Source organism: Pelodiscus sinensis, chromosome 2 (assembly GCF_052426305.1).
Source record: "Pelodiscus sinensis isolate ZL-2025 chromosome 2, ASM5242630v1, whole genome shotgun sequence".
In the NCBI taxonomy this organism is placed as follows: domain Eukaryota; kingdom Metazoa; phylum Chordata; order Testudines; family Trionychidae; genus Pelodiscus; species Pelodiscus sinensis.
The window spans coordinates 62,971,845-62,990,143 of NC_143053.1; the positions used below are offsets into that span (position 1 = coordinate 62,971,845).

At 43.0% G+C, this 18,299-nt stretch overlaps 1 protein-coding gene across 10 annotated transcripts in view; it reads left to right on the forward strand.

Moving 5' to 3' along the window:
- Positions 1–18,299, forward strand: part of ASPH (aspartate beta-hydroxylase) — a 191,779-nt gene that overhangs the window by 118,496 nt on the left and 54,984 nt on the right. For all 10 annotated transcript variants that reach the window (XM_075920632.2, XM_075920630.2, XM_075920631.2 and 7 more), the window contains one exon: positions 16,635–16,720. In XM_075920632.2, the coding sequence (XP_075776747.1) occupies positions 16,635–16,720 (86 nt within the window). The remainder of the gene's footprint in view (positions 1–16,634; positions 16,721–18,299) is intronic.

The following is an 18,299-nucleotide window of genomic DNA, read 5'->3' on the forward strand; positions in this document are numbered from 1 at the left end:
GCCTCTGCTGCCCACTTGTCCGTCTTTTATGTGCTCCCCTCTTGCTGCCTCTCACTGCTATGCTCTTTCATGCTCCCAACCCCAGTGCTCCTGCATATCCCCCTCTGCAGAGTGCATCTTTTCCCAATGACCTGTGTACCCCTTGTGTTGCCTAAAGAAGATGCAGCTCCAGGCACTAGGTGGCTCTGCCCTAGGGGCCCAGTCAGGCAAGGAAGGCTGGAGAGTTCTGGCCAGGGAGTGTCAGGTCGGTCTGTCACCCTAGGCCAATGTGAGAGAGGGGTGCGCGCGCGTGGGGGGGGATGTTTCTCTGCCCATGGAACCCTAAAGCCTTAGATAAGATAAATAAAAATAATTCAGCTATGCAATATGTGTGTTTAACAGTGTCTCAGTCAACTTGATGTTAATTTGGAAGTTTGTACTGCACAATTCTATTTAATTGCCATTGAACTCACCTGAATATGAGTGATTTTTACCAGATACACTATACACAACATAGGGAAATACGGACACTGTACACCAGCACTTTGAATACCACATGCTGTTTTGATTATCTTATCTCAGAAAAGATGTATTAGAATTGAAAAAGGTGCAGAGAAGGGCAACACGAATGATTAGGATATGGAGTAGCACTGTCATCTTAGGAAAGAGGAGAGGGGAGAGGTGATACAGGTCTATAAAATGATGTGGAGACACTGAATAGCGATGTGTAAGAATGAGAGGACACCAGTAAAATATTAATAGGCCAGCAGAGCTGAACCAAACAAAAGGAAGCATTTCTTCATATAACACAGAGTTATGAGGTGAAACTCATTGCTAGGAGATGTTGTGAAGGCCAAAGTGTAACTGGGTTCATACAAGAAGTAGCTAAACTAATGGAGGATAGCTATTAGTTGGTTGATTAGTGATGCAGCTCCATGCTCTGGATGTCCTTAAAGCTCCAACTGGCAGAAGCTAGCAGTGCATGAGAGATGGGTCACTTGAAATTGCCCTAGTCTGTTAATTCCTTTTGAAATATCTGGCACCAGTCACTATCAGAGAGCATACTGAGCTAGATGGACTATTAATCTGACCCAGTATGGCTGTTGTCTCTGTTCTGATGGTCCCTGCACTGTGTTGCTTGGTCATCGCTTCTTAATGGGAGGGTGTCTCAGAATCCCTTTTCTAGTACCAGTTGCTTTGGGATGTGCTCACCCAGTAGTGCCATGTCCTGGACTAGTGTGACACTGCAGGCATTCGTTTGCTGAAGTTTTACTTCTTTCAGGGCCCCTTAACAATTCCATACAGCCAGGGCCAGCTCTAGGCACCAGCAAATCAGGCAGGTGCTTGGGGCGGCACTTTGCCAGGGGTGGCATTTCAGGTAAGCAACCGGTGCCGCCCCTGGCAACGCCTGACCCAGCCCCACCGATTTAAAGGGCCGCGGTCGGGAAACACAGAGAAGCGCAGCCAGCTGGCAGCACCAATGTGCCCTGGAGCCTACTGGCCGCCCCTGTCTTCTCTCCTGCTCCTCACCTCCCCTGTCAACACCTAGCCCCACCCCGCCCCACTGATTTAAAGAGCTGCGGCTCAGTGCTCCCCGGAGCCTGCTGGCCAGTCCCGTCTCCTCTCTGTCCTGCTCAGCCCCGGCAACGCCTAGCCCCACCCCTCCAATTTAAAGGGCTGCGGCAAGTGGCCCAGTGCTCCACGGAGCCTGCTGGCCACCCCGTTTCCTTTCCTGCTCCTCCTCTCCCCCAGCAATGCCTAGCTCTGCCCTGCCCCACCCCGCCCCGCCCCGCCAAGTTAAAGGGCTGTGGGCTGCGGCTGCGCAGCCAACACTGGCACCATGTGCACTTGGCTCCGGAGCCTGCTGGCCGGCCCTGGCTCCTAGTCCTGAGTCCTGCTCCTCCCTGGTGGCCGCTACCTCCAAGAGCCTCTCCACTCCAAGCCATCAGCCACCCCTCCGCCTACATAGTATGGAAATGCCAGGTAAGATGCCCCCTTTCCGTCTAGGCTTGCCATGTGTCCAGTATTTTTGTTTCCTGTCTGATTTTAAAAAAAATCAGAAAATACTGAACACCTGGCAAACCTACAAACACTCAGCCTGCTGGCCCAGCCCCTGACCTCTCCCCCCAGGCTCCAGCCCTCGACAGTCTGTCCCACAGACCCTTTGAAGTCTGTTCCTAGTATATTTTTCTTCATGTTTGTAGTAGAAGTAGAACCAAAAAAGGATCCAGCACACACATGAGAGAGAGAGAATATGTTTTACACTCTTCAAAGAACCACACATGCTGTTTCATAGATATTTCTTTAAAGCATTAAACTTTGTTGATCTGGGTAAACTTCTGTTTGATGTCTCTAAGGCAAGCTTCATTCCATATATAGGTTTATTGAGCACATACATCTCTCTACTTTCTCTAACACCTCATAAACTTGAATATATAATGGCTACTAACAAGATGGACACAAAAATAATGTGCACATGCACACCCACTGATCTCAGTTTATCTGATAACATAGATGTGTTAGAGCCACATAAGGAGCCACTGCATTTCAAAACAAATCGGCTACGTCTACACTGGCCCCTTTTCCGGAAGGGGCATGTTAATTTCAGCGATCGCAATAGGGAAATCCACGGGGGATTTAAATATCCCCCGCGGCATTTAAATAAAAATGTCCGCCGCTTTTTTCCGGCTTTTATAAAAGCCGGAAAAGAGCGTCTACACTGGCCCCGATCCTCCGGAAAAGGGCGCTTTTTCCGGAGGATCGGGGCCAGTGTTGACGCTCTTTTCCGGCTTTTCTAAAAGCCGGAAAAAAGCGGCGGACATTTTTATTTAAATGCCGCGGGGGATATTTAAATCCTCCGCGGATTTCCCTATTGCGATCGCTGAAATTAACATGCCCCTTCCGGAAAAGGGGCCAGTGTAGACGTAGCCATCTAGTTTAACAATACAACGATTTATTGATGTAGTTTAGATGTCTTATGTGCTATAGTTATCATAATTGGTTGACAAGTATGTTTAAACAGAGTGGTATTGTTAGCTGATTTTAATTGGTTTGAAGATTGATTAAGTATAGCCATAAACTACTTGAGTTTTATATGTGGCACAAGTTCTCCCTTCTATTTTTGGTACTTAGTTAAGGAAATATAAACTATTTGTGTTAATAGTTTTTCATGTATTCAAGCCACAATTAAAAAGTAGCCTATTTCTATAAGAACAATAAAGTAGAGGTTTAAGGTACATTTCCCACTCTTGAAAAAGAGCTTTGTGTGAGCTGGAAATCTTGTCTCTGTCACAAAAACAAAACAAAACAAAACAAATTGCCAAGTGCAAACGTGTAAAAGCCAACAAAAAGGGGGGAGGCGGGGCAGCCAACATTTTTTTTTTTGCTTGGGGCAGCAAAAAACCTAGAGCCGGCCCTGCATACAGCCTCAAAGTGTGTAAGACTAAAATTTTCCTACTGAGGTTCCACTTTATTTCAAGTTAATTTGGATATAATAAAGTCTTTTTGTTGGGCTCATGGATTGCACTCCTCCTTCGGCCTGTGGTTCTCTGGTCTGCAAATGCCACTCTCGGGTTCAGAGCGTGTACAGCTTTACTCCCTGGGGCCTGTGTTTCTTAGGGAGCTCCTTTCCTTTAAAAGAGGATCTCTCTCTTAGCACCTTCTTGGAACTGAGTCCTGATGGCCTTGTATAAGGCTCAGGTGTTTGTTTTTCAATTAACTATTCATTAGCTTGTCGTGAGTTTGGCTTTGCTACTCTTAAAGGGGATAGTCACCATACGACATAGGTTATCAATTTTAATTTTTGTCCTTCCCTTTGTATTTTATCTGTCTGAAAATTGTCTTCCCTTCCAAGGCTTTTCTACCTCTTCTGCTGCACTGAGATGGGGTATCACTCAGAATCTAGCCTAGTCTGCTTTTGAAGATGCATAGTTTTTATAATTCAGATTTGGTTTTGACGTGAATTTTACACTCTCGCTTACAAATCACAAACATATTACTATGCAGACCCTTGTAAAAATACTGCAGAATCTTCTTATAAAGCTCTGTAACTCATGCTAACCCTGTGTGTTCATGCCCATTATTAGACTACTACAGTGTATTATTATGGAAGTCAATATGGACATCTATTTCTGGACTTAATGAGGGATGTATAATCACTTCCTGTGGGTGAAGCCAAAACTCATTAAGAGGTCTGGGCTGATGAGCAAAGAGGGGCTATACCAAAAAATGCCAATACCAATAAGTAATTGTTCTCTGTTATGAGCACCAGCATTAATGTACATTAATAACTAGTTTTAGCAGAAACCCCGAAGAACATTTTATGCTGCAGAGAAAGTCACACTATGGAATAGCTGCTGCTAAAGATTTATTATAGTCATTAAATCCAACATCTTTAATAGTTCTAAAATACCTAAGCATTTATTGTCTTGATTACATCTCTAGATAAGTTAATTATGGGACATTTTTTGACCATTACACTAGTATAATTTTGAAAAAATCTTTATTCATTGCATTTCTAGCACTTTTAAATAGTCCTATCACACATTTATTTTGCTATCTTCTAATTTTTCATTTCTAGAAACCTATAGAATTATCTGATTATTAGGCCACCTGTAGCTCACCAAGTGAATATTTAGCCCACCAAACTATAGGGCTATGACAGGAGTATTCCATCATCATCAAATTCCCATTTTTCTGCTGCCAGTCGAGAGACAGAGCAATTTCAACAGCTAATTTGTATAATGATGAAGACATAGTTGGGAGCGAAGAAAAAACAGTATTTCCTGAGCAAGTTTTGAATTTCAAGTATAAAGTAGTTAGTGTCCTAGTTTATATGCAATACATAGTAGCTCCTCTTACTATCATTTCAGTGTAGCCTTTGTATCTTTGAAAATAGGACTTAATTTTACTCTTATACTGGAAATACTAAGCTTAATATGATATCTAATGCTAAACGGGAAATTTTTAAGGATGACTGCCGGAAATATCTATTTATTATTACTTTCTCTCTCTTCTGAAGAAGTGAAAAGTCCCCATTCACAGCTCAATGGCAGAAGGACATTCCAGAGACCCAGATCCTTACTGAAAAAGTCCTGCTAACCAGCCTCTCTCTTATATTTAGGAGGACCTAACATCACTTCCTCCATTGATCCCAACTATGACAATGTATCACAGGAACAGACCTTAAAACCACAAGAAGCAGCCCTTGTCTCACTGTAGGCAAACCTGACAACTGATCAAAAACCTAATGAATATTTTGAAACAATAAAAAATCCAGCACTAGCGGCTCCACATAATCTAACAAATAACTAAACATTTTTCCTCTTCAATTACTCTTACACTGAATGGCTCATTTTGCCTGAAAGTGAATACATCAGGGCTGTTTCAGGTGAAGCACCACAAAGTCAAGAATCCTTCAGGGAGAATGCTTTTGTATATGGGAGAGCTGCTTTCTCTCTTATTCTCTGGCCTGCCAGGTGTACTAGCACAGCTTCTCGTTTCTCGTAACAGGATAGTCATGCTAATAGTCTCTTGTCTCTCTCTTCAGGCATGTCAACACTAGGAAATTATTTCAAAATCACTAAAATCAAAATAACTCCCAAAATAACAAAATTGAAATAGCCTTATTCCCCAAGGAAAAGCAGGAGTACAGATTTTGAAATACCCAGTCTGTTATTTCAAAATAACCCCTTAGTGTAGACCAGGGCTTAATGTACTATGGAGTATGGAGGTTCCTCTTATTGTCCTCCTCTGTGTTTAAACTTACTGCACTCATCTGGCTCATTCTTGTTTCTCATTTAGTGCAGGAAAATTTCATACATTTTCAAGCACATGGATTTAATAAAAGTCCTTCAGGAAGCACAGACTAAAGTTTTATTTGTTTCTCAGTAACCTTAAGAAGATCAAGATCACTAGGTTACTTGTGGTGGAGTTTCTGTTCAACAACAGTATCTGAAGACAGACAAGCCCTCAGCCATGTAGAATCTGAAAACATTTCACTAGAGCAATATCAACAACTTTGGTAGAGTGATCTGAATACATGTTTAAACAGCAGTAAGTCAAAGCAGAGTAGCAGGGTCCATGTAGGTGATTAGTTCATGGCATGTTATAGTAGACCACTGTAAATGTAAGCTTGCTGTGCACTGTTTACCTAGCCATGCCCTAGGAGAAGGAACTATTAGCGCTATGCAGCATTAGTCAGACTATTCTTGGAATATTGTGTCCAGTTCGGGTATCCACTCTTCAGAAAGGATGTGGACAAATTGCAGAAGGTTCTGAAAAGAGCTTCAGTAATGATTCAAAGTCTGCACAACTTAGCATTCAGAGAGAGACTAAAGAAGTTCTTATTAGTTAGTTTAGCCAAGAGAAAGTTAAGAGGTGGCTTGGGTACATTTGACAGGGAAGAAATTTCCAATGTCTATTCAATCTACCCAAAAAAATGGCTGGAGGGCCAATGGCTGGAATTTGAAGCTAGATGAATTCAAATGAAAAATAAGGTGCACATTTTTAACAGTGAGGATAAATAATCATTAAAACAATTTGGCTAGGAATGTACATTTTTCCTAGGTATCTTCCTAAAAGATACTATAACTGAATAAGAAGTGACAGGCCTGATATAGAAACTCTCTGACCTGTGTTATGCAGGGGATCCAATCATACTGACCTATTCTGTCTTTCAGATTTGTTATTTTATGAAAGCTTAACTTATTTGGAACTGGTAATGTATCTTTCACTACAATTGTGCTTCATTATGCAGTGTAGATGCACTGTTGCCATTTGTTCATGATGATTCAATTAAAAAATGAGGAAGAGGAAAGACCATTCAATTTGATTCAGAGGGGTTACCGTGTTAGTCTGTTTTAGCAAAAACACTAAGTCTATGTCTACACTGCAAATGAGATGAAGCGTGGAATATCGCCCCGCCTCATTTGCATAATTAATGAGGCTCTGCTTTTTGCACAAGAGGCTTTTGTGCAAGAGCAATTTTTCCTCTTTTCAGGAAGAACAGCTCTTGCACAAGAGGGGCGTTTGTGCAAAAGCCTCTTGCGCAAAAATTGAGTCTCGTTAATTATGTAAATGAGGCACGCGATATTCCATGCTTTGCCTCATTTGCATATTTTTTGTGCAAGAGGGGGCAGTGTAGACCTAGCCTGAGGAGTCCTGTGGCACTTGAAAGACATTTATTTGAGCATAAGCTTTCATGGAGTGGATTCTTCAGTTTTGCAGGGATCTATACAAACGTGCAAAGAAGGAATGTTATGTTACTCTGAAAAGGACCAGTGCTAGTTCAGTCAGGTATTTTCACTTATCAACTGTGGGGTGTGCCACATCCACCCTGATTTTTCCTGTTTTAAGGACAAGAGAGGGGAAGGTAGTCTGGATCAAGTAAACAATCCTTGGCTCTTGGTGTGTGAGCACAGGCCCCACCCTCACTGGTACAACAAGACTATCAGGGTGGACAAAGTAGTTTCCTTCTTGCCTTGGTGGCCCGTTGGCAGATCTGAAGTGTGTGATAGAAAGTGATAGGGAAAGCTAATCTTTCAGTGGTCATAAAGGGGTCCTCCTCAGCTTGGTACGTACTTGGTGTACAGAAGTTCCCTCTCTCTCTTTTGTCTGGTTTGTCTGACATGTTATTACTGTTCTAGAATTATTAAAAATTGTTTATCTTTAAGAAACGCTGAACTAGAAGTATGTCCTGCGGCACACCAGTTGGAGGTGTGCTGCAGAGAGAACAGAATTTTTTTTTTTTTTTCCTCAACAACTTTTCCCTGGGGCAGTGTTTCCCAAACAGTGCCCTGCAGAACCCCGGGGTTCCATGAAAAAATTCTGCTTCCCTGCCCCTGCAGAGCCCGTAGGCAGCTCCCGCTGTGGCTGCCCCCTCCCCAGCCCGCAGGACGGCCTCTGTCCCAGGGGGGTTCCACTGCTGCCTGTGGGGAACCCGGCTTGGGCTCTGCTGCCGCTCCCCCCCCCCCCCCCGCCTGGGGCGCACTCGAGCTCTGCTACCCCTGATGTGCTGCTGTTCTCTCTCCCCTGCACCCCTCCCCAGCCTGCTGGGGAAGTGGCAGAGTTTAATCTGGTGGGGATGGTTGGGGTTTCTACTCCCTGCCCTGCCTGGGGTGTGTGGTGGGTGTGTGTGTGTGTGTGTGTGTGTGTGAACTGAGCTCTCCACCCGATGCCCGCCGCGCCCCCCCTCCCCCCCCCAAGTAACAAGAGCATGCTCCCTGGAGGCTTTCACTGCTGCAGCAGGGTGCCAAGCCAGGTAAGTTTCCCCACTCATGCCCAGACCCCGCACCCCAACCCCTGCCCCACCAAGAGTCCACATTCCCAGCTTGCTCTGACACCCTGCCCCAAATCCCCTCCTGCACCCTCCCTTCTGGCCAGGCACCCTGCCCCAATACCCGCTCCAGGCCAGACATTCTGCGACAAGACCCCTCCTCTACCCTCCCTCCTGGCCAGACACATGACCTTATTTAGCATTTGTTTATTATTATCCTTACTTTTTTGTGGCCTATGATTTCAGCTCCATGTACCAGACTCTTATTAGGGCAGTCTTCCTGGGGGAAGGGAGGGGTAAGTGACCCATTTCCACCCCCCCCCTTCCCCCAAGTCTCCTAGGTCCAGTGGTTGGGTTTTTTTTTTGTTTGTTTGTTTTTTTCCCCTCAACAAATTTTCCCTGGAAGCGGCTTGCTTTTTTTGTGTGTGCGCGCGCGCTTGATTACTTGACAAAAAACCCCTTGGTCTTACCCATTAAAAAAAAATTGTTTGGTGTTCCTCAGTCTTGCAATAACAGCCTGGAGGGTGTTCAGTTACCATCCTGGATAAAGGAACAGTTCTAGTTTCTTCTGATGTCCTCTCTTGGGTGAGAAAAAATTATACTGGTGCTTTTAAGCAAAGGGATAAAATACTGGACTATAATAGAGTTTAAAGAGAAGCTGGATAAATTCATGGAGGTTAGGTCCATAAAAGGCTATTAGCCAGGGGATAAAATGGTGTCCTTGGCCTCTGTTTGTCAGAGGCTGGAGAGGGATGGCGGGAGACCAATCGCTTGATCATTGTCTTCGGTCCACCCTCTCTGGGGCACCTGGTGCTGGCCACTGTCGGTAGACAGGATACTGGGCTAGATGGACCTTTGGTCGGACCCAGTACGGCCGTTCTTATGTTCTTACTGTATCCTGGAGGGACAAAATATACCTCCTCTTCTGAGCCTGATATATTGCGCTACTGGTATCTCACCCTTTAACTTTTCAAAGATGTGATCAGTTAAAAGTGCCTATATGTAAATATTGTTGATGAATATAAATAGTTGATGAATCGTGTGTATAAGAGGGCAATTAAAATAACTTGCAATCTATTAAAACCCAAATGATACAATGCTTCTTGACATAAAAATAAGATATGCATTATTCATCAGCGTTAATATTACAGCTTATTTTGTCTTATTTTGATCAATGAAAATAAGGTCTTCCTTTAGGTGACATGTTCCATAATTAGAAATGAGTCATGGACTATGAAATCTGATCTCCTCTGTGAAATCTGTCTTTCGTAAGGGAGGGGCAAAGCAGGGCTGGGGAGCTTGGGAGTTCCAGCCTGGGCTTGGGAGGGACGGGACGTGATTCCCCTGCAGGGGCCACTTCTGGAACAAGAAAAGACCTACCTTAACTAACCTCCCACAACTGCAGGAAGCTTCATGGGGGTGCCTGGGATAGCCCCCAATTCAAGTGGACAGGCTGCAGCCAGAGCTGTCACCCCCCCCCCATCTCATTAACCCTGAAATTGATAAGACCCTACCCATTGTTGAACAACAGAAATTGTTTTGAGAGAGGTGTTTATATGCCACCAACTCATTTTTGAGTAGTTCTGTTACTGGGGATGTGTCTAGACTACATGGCTCTGTCAACAGAGCCATGTAGGTTGGTTTACTAGACATACCCAAATGAAGCAGCGATTTAAATGTCTAGTAAACTAATCTACATGGCTCTGGCAACAGAGCAATGTAGTCTAGACACCCTGGGTAACACACGTGTTCCTTTATCCAGGATGGTAATTGAACACCCTCCAGGCTGTCCTTGCAAAACCAGAGTGATTAGTGATTAGCATGATTATTAGTTTGGTACTTGAACAGAGAATGGAAATCTCCTCAGTGGTCATATCAGTCTGTATTTGTTTAGGAAGGGGTTTTCCCCCCAGAAACCAGATTAGTTAGATTCTTTCTAATGTCTAATTTAACAGATGTGACCTCAGCTGTTAACTTCTTTCAAGTGTAATAATCCTTTATGTATAATTTATCAAAATACCCCTGCAGGGAGACTACAGACTACATTTAATATACTGGAATACTTGATGGTTGCATTGAAAGCCCCCAGATGAATCCTGCAGCATCTCACTAAAATGAGCAGATGAAAATGATTGCCCTTTATGTAATCTTTACTGTGTCGTTTTAGTTAGTGCCTCACAGCTGAATAATGTTTATGTTAACAGTTTGTTTTCCACTTTGCATATTGGCTTCCTGCTGGTATAGAATTGATGTTTAATTTTAAGGGGAATAAAAATATTATTTTGTTGAAACAGAGGAAGGACTCTTCCAACCCTCATCTAAACCAGATGTCAGGAAAAAGGAAGAATTCTTCTCTGAGAAAGGATATACCGAGTCTCTATCTGCCCAATTTACAGTGCTAGGTTTTTATCCTTGTAATTTCTTTTGTGTTGCTGTTTTTCTGATCTCCCCTTTCTTCCTTCTCATATCTGTATGTACAGCATTGTCCTCCAATCAATAGGAGTAGCTCTTGTGTGGGGCAAGCTGTCCCTTTTCCCCCTACAGAAATTTACCATTCCCATCCTCAACAGGTTTGAGAAGGGCAAGACCCAAAGTGTAAAGTAGCTCTGGTGTATGTTACCACTAGGCCCTAGTCATGAGACATGCAACTTTCCTCCATTAATGATGGTGGCCAGTTTCTTTGCAGTTAGTTGTTATTTCAGTTACATCCTGATTGATGCTGTAAGAACTGAGAAATAAATTCTGAAAGGTCACAAATCTAGAAAGTTTTTCTATCTTTTTTTTCCGTAGACAGAGTTCTAGTGCCCACAATTTTGTTACTTCTAGTATTCAGAGCCAAAATTAACTCAAGTACAGTAGTATTTAAAATCAAGTCATATACAGTAAAACTCCATTAGTCCGGCATCCAAAACTCCGGGATTCCTGATGGTCCGGCACCCGGAAACCGGAAGTGCTGGGGCAGCGGGACAGGCTTCCCCCATTCAGCTGCAGCTGAAACTGACCAGCAGCTGAATCGGAGAAGCCAGGAGCAGAGCAGCTGGGGTGCTGCCGGGTTGGTCTTGTAGCACTGCCCCTCAGGGCTGCGGGATCAACCCGGCAGCACCCCAGTTGCTCTTGGGGACGCCTGGGGCAGAGCAGCTGGGGTGCTGCCAGGTAGGTCTCATAGCGCTGCCCCTCGGGGCTGCGGGACCAACCTGGCAGCACCCCAGTTGCTCTTGGGGATGCCTGGGCCAGAGCAGGTGGGGTGCTGCCGGGTTGGTCCTGTAGCACTGCCCCTCGGCGCTGCGGGACCAACCCGGCAGCACTCCAGCTGCTCTGCCCCAGGTGTCCCCAAGAGCAGCTGGGGTGCTGCCGGGTTGGTCCCGCAGCCCCGAGGGGCAGCGCTACGGGACCAACCGGGCAGTACCCCAGCTGCTCTGTCCCAGGCGTCCCCAAGAGCAGCTGGAGTGCTGCTGGGTTGGTGCCATAGCGCTGCCCCTCGGCGCTGCGGGACCAACCCGGCAGCACCCCAGCTGCTCTATTGCAGGCATCCCTGAGTCAGCTGCTGCTGAAACTGACCAGCAGCGGCTGAATCAGGGACGCCTGGGGCACAGCTGGACTATCGTAAGGGGGGGCTATGAGGGGTCTGGGGTGGCATCCCCTCCCACCCCACTCCAGTACCCTCATAGCCCCCCCTTCTGATAGTCCGGCATATCTGATAATCCGGCACCCCCTGGGTCCTAAAGGTGCCAGATTATCGGAAGTTTACTGTATTTAGAATCCAAAAGCATATAAGCTAATGGGTTGTCTCACCAGAACAACTTTGTCATGAAAATATTGTGCTGAAGGCACATCTTCGGTTGCTCATATGCCATAAATCTTTCTTTTTAACAGGTACAATCCTAAAGATAAAGAGAGGGAGGGAATATGATCTATTTGGAGTCCGAATACCTGATTTCTGTTGGTGGTTCATCCACTGACTTGCTGAATTTGGCAATTTGATTGATCTTATCTGTTCTTCAGTATTTAGATTATAAGCTCTTTACAGCAGAGACTATCTCTTATTTATATTTCTGCACATAACACAATGGTTTTAATCTCATTTGGGTACTAGAGATATTACTGTAAGGATATCAGTGGAGGAAAGCCTTTGAAAATCCTGTCCTTAAAATGGACAGGGATTCTGTGCATTTAAGCAACCCTAGATATTTTGGGAGTAATTGGCGACTACATGGATAATGAGACAATCCAAAGGCACATTAGATGAGTGAGGAGGAGGGAAATGTTATAAAGCCTTGCTTCAGGGGCTATACCAATCACTAGCTGGTGGGAAGATTTCTAATGGCAAGATTTTTCATAATTGTTCATTACTAGGTTTCTGGCACTATATAGCATATAGTGCTGGTCTGGATGATCCACCAACATGGTCCTCTTGTGTCATAAACCTGTTCCTCTTGTGGTGTAGATCAGTACAAAAGAGAGACCTAGCAAGACAGAATATCAGCTTAGACCACAAAGTAAAATGAAGATTTATTAAATCCTCCATTGGGATCAAAAGAACTATACTATATTATGTATGTTAATGGTTTTGTGTTAAAGAGCATTGCATTTTTCACTCCAAACCATATTCACTAGCATAGTTCATAGGACATTGTGCAATTTGAGAGAGGCTGGTAATGAAATAATGTTCTGTGTTTACATATTATGTAAAACACTCAGAGGATCAATTTGATTATATCATAGTTATCTTGATGGAGTTATTTTCTTCTGTACTCATCTACAAGTGTTCATTTCAAAGAATGAGAGAGAGACAATTAAATTGTTAGGAAAGCAAAAACAATCAGTTAATGAAAAGAGATTTTCAGTTTCTTCTCTATGTTGTTTAGTAATAAATACTAAGTAGGAGCAATTTTTAAAAAAAATATTTTATAGGTTCTCCTTTTCTTACAAAGCAATTTTTGAAACCCAGTTAATCATGGTGTTCTTTCAGGAATCAATAGGCTTAAAACAATGGTAAAAAATATGTGCTTTTATTGTATTTTTTTATCTAAGGATCCCAAAGTGCTTTATGTACTAAACATTTCAGAACAGCCGCTATAAGAGGGGTAAGATACTTTATGCAACTTTTAGATATCACCACCTCTGAAATGTAATTTAGCTATTGTTTAACAGATCACAGTAATGCTAGATAACGGCTTATAAAGAAAATATAAAAGAATACTCTCTCCACGTGAAACTTCAGGAGGTCATAAAAATGTAATTACTAGAATTAAAGTTTGGATCAGACACAAGAGTGTTACGCAAAACCTGCATGTTTAATTAACACAAGCAGTTAGGACTAGGAGCGAGTAAAACATTTTAGCTAATGTTATATTCACTAAAAAGTACAGTTTTGGTCAATTCAAATGATTCATAACTTTGTGTTGCGTTAACTAAATAGTTAGGACTGAACTAAAAATCTTAATATATAAAGGAGAATGTTTGTATGTTTGTGCTTTGATAACTTGGGAACTATAAGAGCTACCTCAACCAAACTTGGCATGGGGTAACCTTTCCTCCAGAAGAAGGTTTTAAGGTACTTTTGGCAGTGCAGGGAGAAGCAGCTTCTCAGGGGAAGCGTCGGGGACAGTCACTCACTAAGGCTGGTGGTGGAAGGGCCACGCTCTGAGTGGCAGCTGCCCCGGCTTACCTCTACCAGCCTGTTCCACTACTCAGGTGCCCCCCTCCTCCCTGCCACCCATGATGTCACTCGGCCCAGGCCTGCCCCCTCCCCTCTGGCGGTGGCCGAGGGTTGCCAAGCGGCGGGGTGGAGCTCGCGGCTGCTGCTAAGGGGTGGTGGCAGGTGCAGTGGGACAAGCCCAGCGGGGAGGTGACGGTGGCGGCGGCGGCGGGAGCAGCCCAGGGTCCAGTGCAGCTTCCTGGTCTTGTGGTGGGGAGCCTAGCACCTGCTTGCTGTGGCCCGCAGGAGAGGGGAGCCCCCGGCACAGCCCCATAGTGTGGCAGGTAGAGAGGCAAAAGTTTTGGGGCGGGCAGTGGGGTCGTTGCCCCCCACGGCACCTGCAGCCCTGGGCAAGAGCTGGGTCGCCCCACCCACCCTAGGTCCTGTGCTTGCCCTCTTCCATCCTCCCCTCACATGGGGCACTCCCAGCAGGACCCCACCGCCCACCCCGAGCAATGCCGGGTAACTCCAGCTAGTATCAATATATTTCAGTATCATGAGCTTTCATGGGCAAAATTACTTTTGCCCATGAAAGCTTAAGGTGCTACAGGACTACCTGTGGTTATTTTTAAAGTTACAGACTAACCCGGCTACCCCTTTGAGACTTTTAATATATTTTAGAAATATGTAAATGGAATGTTTTGTTTCAACTCAGCTTGAAAATGTTCATTTATATTTTGGCTATTTTGGAGGATGCTGTTTAATCTATAGCTCAGTCATTCAGACACTTGCTGGGGATGTGGGAGGGACTGGTTTCAGGTTCCCCCTCTGACTAAGGGATTGGAACATAAGTGTCTCACATTATACGAAATGGATATTCTGATGGGGTGCATCTACACAGCACCTTTAGTTTCAAATAAGCTACACAATTTGTGCTACGCAAATTGCGTTGCTTATTGCGAGTGTATTTTGAAATAGCTTATTTCATAATTTGGTACTGTCTACACAGCACCAAATTTCGAAATAACTCACTATTCCAAAATGCCCCTTAGCCCCCGTGAAATGAGGTTTATCAGGATGTTGTAATAAGCTGCCTGTTATTTCAAAATCTATTTCAAAATAACGGGCTGCTTTGATATACGCAGAATAGCCTGCAGCCCATTTTGAGAAACACTGTCTGAGAGAGAGAAGGTGATTCAGTAAATGGCACCTTTGCTAGAGTTTCATAGCAATATTGGTTTAGGGCTAAGCTATACATATTGGGCAAAATTGTGTCCTTAGCCATGGGAAATATGGTGTTTATTTTTAACTGTACTGTTACTGCATAGCACTGGCCCCTTAGAAGGGAAGAGACCCATACATCTGTGACTGGTCACTCCCAGTTGGACTTGACAAGGCACTTGGTGCCTACAAAGAAAGACATCAGGGGAGTCATGGCAAACCAGACCTTCAGTAAGCCAGAAGAATGGCATTTAATTTCATTTGCCATTTTGTCTCCTAGTCACCTAATTTTGTGAGATCCCTTTGTAACATTCCACAGTCAGCTTTGGACTTACCTATTTTGAATAATTTTCTATTATCTGCAAACTTTGCTGCCTACCTGTTCACCTCCCTTTTCTAGATCATTTATGAATATTTAGTGTAATGAGTAGGTTAAGAGGTAACAAGATAATTGAGAGAAAATTTCTGATAGTAGAGGATTCTTTAACCAAACATAATCAGATCCAATAGGTAGAATCCATTCTAGCTAGATAAATTTGAATTCAAAATAGATTTAAGTATCTAGCAGGATAATTTACTATTTGAAAAATATACCAAAGGATGAGATGGATTCTGCATCACAAGAGATCTTTAAATCACGATGGGATACAAATCCCAGTGAAAAAATAATTGTGGCATGGGAAAATATGTTTCTGTAGAGTATATGTTGTTAAACTAATTTAGAGTGTTTTCAGTCAAAAAATATGTCTGTATATGTCTAAGTAGCAGTTTGGCAGAAAAGGGCCTGGAGATTACAGTGGATGAGAAGCTGGATATGAGTCAACGGTATGCCCTTGTAGCCAAGGAGGCTAATGGCATATTAGGGTGCATTAGGAGGAGCATTGCCAGCAGATCTTGAGAAATTATTATTCCCCTTTATTCGGTACTGGTGAAGCCACTTCTGGAGTATTGCATCCAATTCTGGAGCCCCCCATTATAGAGAGGATGTGGATGCACGTGACCTACAAGGAGAGGCTTAGGGATTTGGGCTTATTTAGTCTGCAGAAGAGAAGAGTGAGGGGGGATTTGATAGCAGCCTTGAACTTCCTGCATGGAGGTTCCAAAGAGGATGGAGAGAGGCTGTTAGCTGTAGTAATGGATGGCAGAACAAGTAGCAATGGTCTTAAATTACAGCAGGGGAGGTCTAGGTTGGATGTTAGGAAAAACTATTTCACTAGGAGGGGGGTGAAGTACTGGGATGGGTTATCTAGGGAAGTGGTAGAATCTCCATCTCTAGAGGTTTTTAAGTCTCAGCTTGCAAAGCCCTGGCTGGGATGATTTAGTTGGGATTGGTCCTGCTTTGGGCAGGGGGCTGGACTCAGTGACCTCCTGAGGTCTCTTCCAGCCCTATGATTATATTATTCTATGATTCTGTACCTTATCGGGTTGTGATTAAAGGAATCTTCCAAATAAAACTCTTGTCAGAGAAAGTTCAAGGGAAAGTCATAGTGGATTTTTGTCTTTTTCCTTAAACATTTCTAGCTGTGAAGAAGAAACCCAAACTCTTTAACAAGTTTGATAAGACTATTAAAGCTGAACTGAATGCTGCAGAAAAGCTACGTAAAAAGGTAGGTTTGAATTCTTTCTCTGGATAATATAAACCATGGCTACAAACTAACAGTCACAAAAATAAAAGGGATAATGAATTTGATATTTGTTTCTGTTTTTCCCTAAGAATTTGACACACATTTGATTGTACTTCAATGTTCATTTTAGCTTGGTCATTCACCTTTCATCCTTTTAGATCATAACGAATGTTCCATCATGTCTGTCATAGACTGTTTTGTAAAATTTACGTCTTAACCATTAATTGAATTTTGTAAATGTTTGCATCTTTGTCTCTAGGTGCATATACAAAATATTTTAAAAATTTGAAGACCCTGGTCAATGGATATACTGACAATGCATATCCAATTGTAAAATAAATATACTTTTCTATCACTGCAGGTAAAAACCTGAGTGAACAGACTCATTTTACAAATTGTCTTGAAGATCAATAAATTATGGCTCTGTCTTACTAATGGGTACACATAGCACCTATCCCTCTAGTGACATGTGCAAATTGAATCACTTCTACCAAAAAGCACACTGGCTGATCTCAGTTGTCTTTAAAGCGATTAAGGAGATAGCAAATTCTGCAGATAAATAAAATCATATCAATTGATGACACCACCACAGGTTAAAATCTTTTAAAATCTTATTTTATTTTTATGAAATATAAATGCAAACAAAGCAAAAGATATAAAATATATATGCACAAGATGAAAAAATCACATGGATAACAAAATTCAGTATTCATTTTTTGTAAAACATGGGGAAAAAAACTAACCCAAACCCATCAACAAAAAACCCTAAACCCATAGAGACCACACAGGGCATCGGTTGTTAAAGTAACTAAATAAATATACAAGTGAGAACACAACCTATGAGTTTTGGGGACTAATATATATTAAACTGCAAATGGATGTATTAGTTAGCCTCTTTCCCCCCCACAAGTATTGCTATTTTCTATTGATGCAGTAATAAGGCAATCTGTGTAGGAGGAATGAATTGTAGATTTCCATTTTCTGATAACTCTTTTGGCCACTAAAACACTGTAATCCATTTTAATGTGAACAGGTAATGTATCATTCTGCACCTCTTCAAAGCACAGGCTTGGAGAAGGAAAAATAGCAACACTTAAAAATAGCACTGACTATGGTGTTAGAGAACACGAATGTTTTTGACAGAAATTGATGATATGTGAAAGGTTGGTATGGGGCTGTTGGCCTCTCCAACATTCACTGCATGTTACCGATGTAGCCTTAAGCAAACTTTCCGGAGTCTCGTAATGCCTTTTTAATATCTGGTTCTGGAACTTTTGAAGTATCTTTCACATTAAGCCAGATACCCTCCCAGGTTTATGTTGTTACAATAAGGCTAAGTTCTTTTCTCCATTTTTCTTTGAGACCCAGAGTGAGTGAGTAATGCAAAGCTTTAAGCCACCTATAAGTAATTCCTTTTGTTTCCAAGTTTCTTAACATGTTCTGCTAGAGGTGAGAGAGTTGAAACAGACCAATTGCCCCCCTCCGTTGCATGAATCCTTCAGCATAGCTGCTGAACGAAAGAAATCCCAGGCTCTGGTATTTGTTGTACGTGTAATCAAGG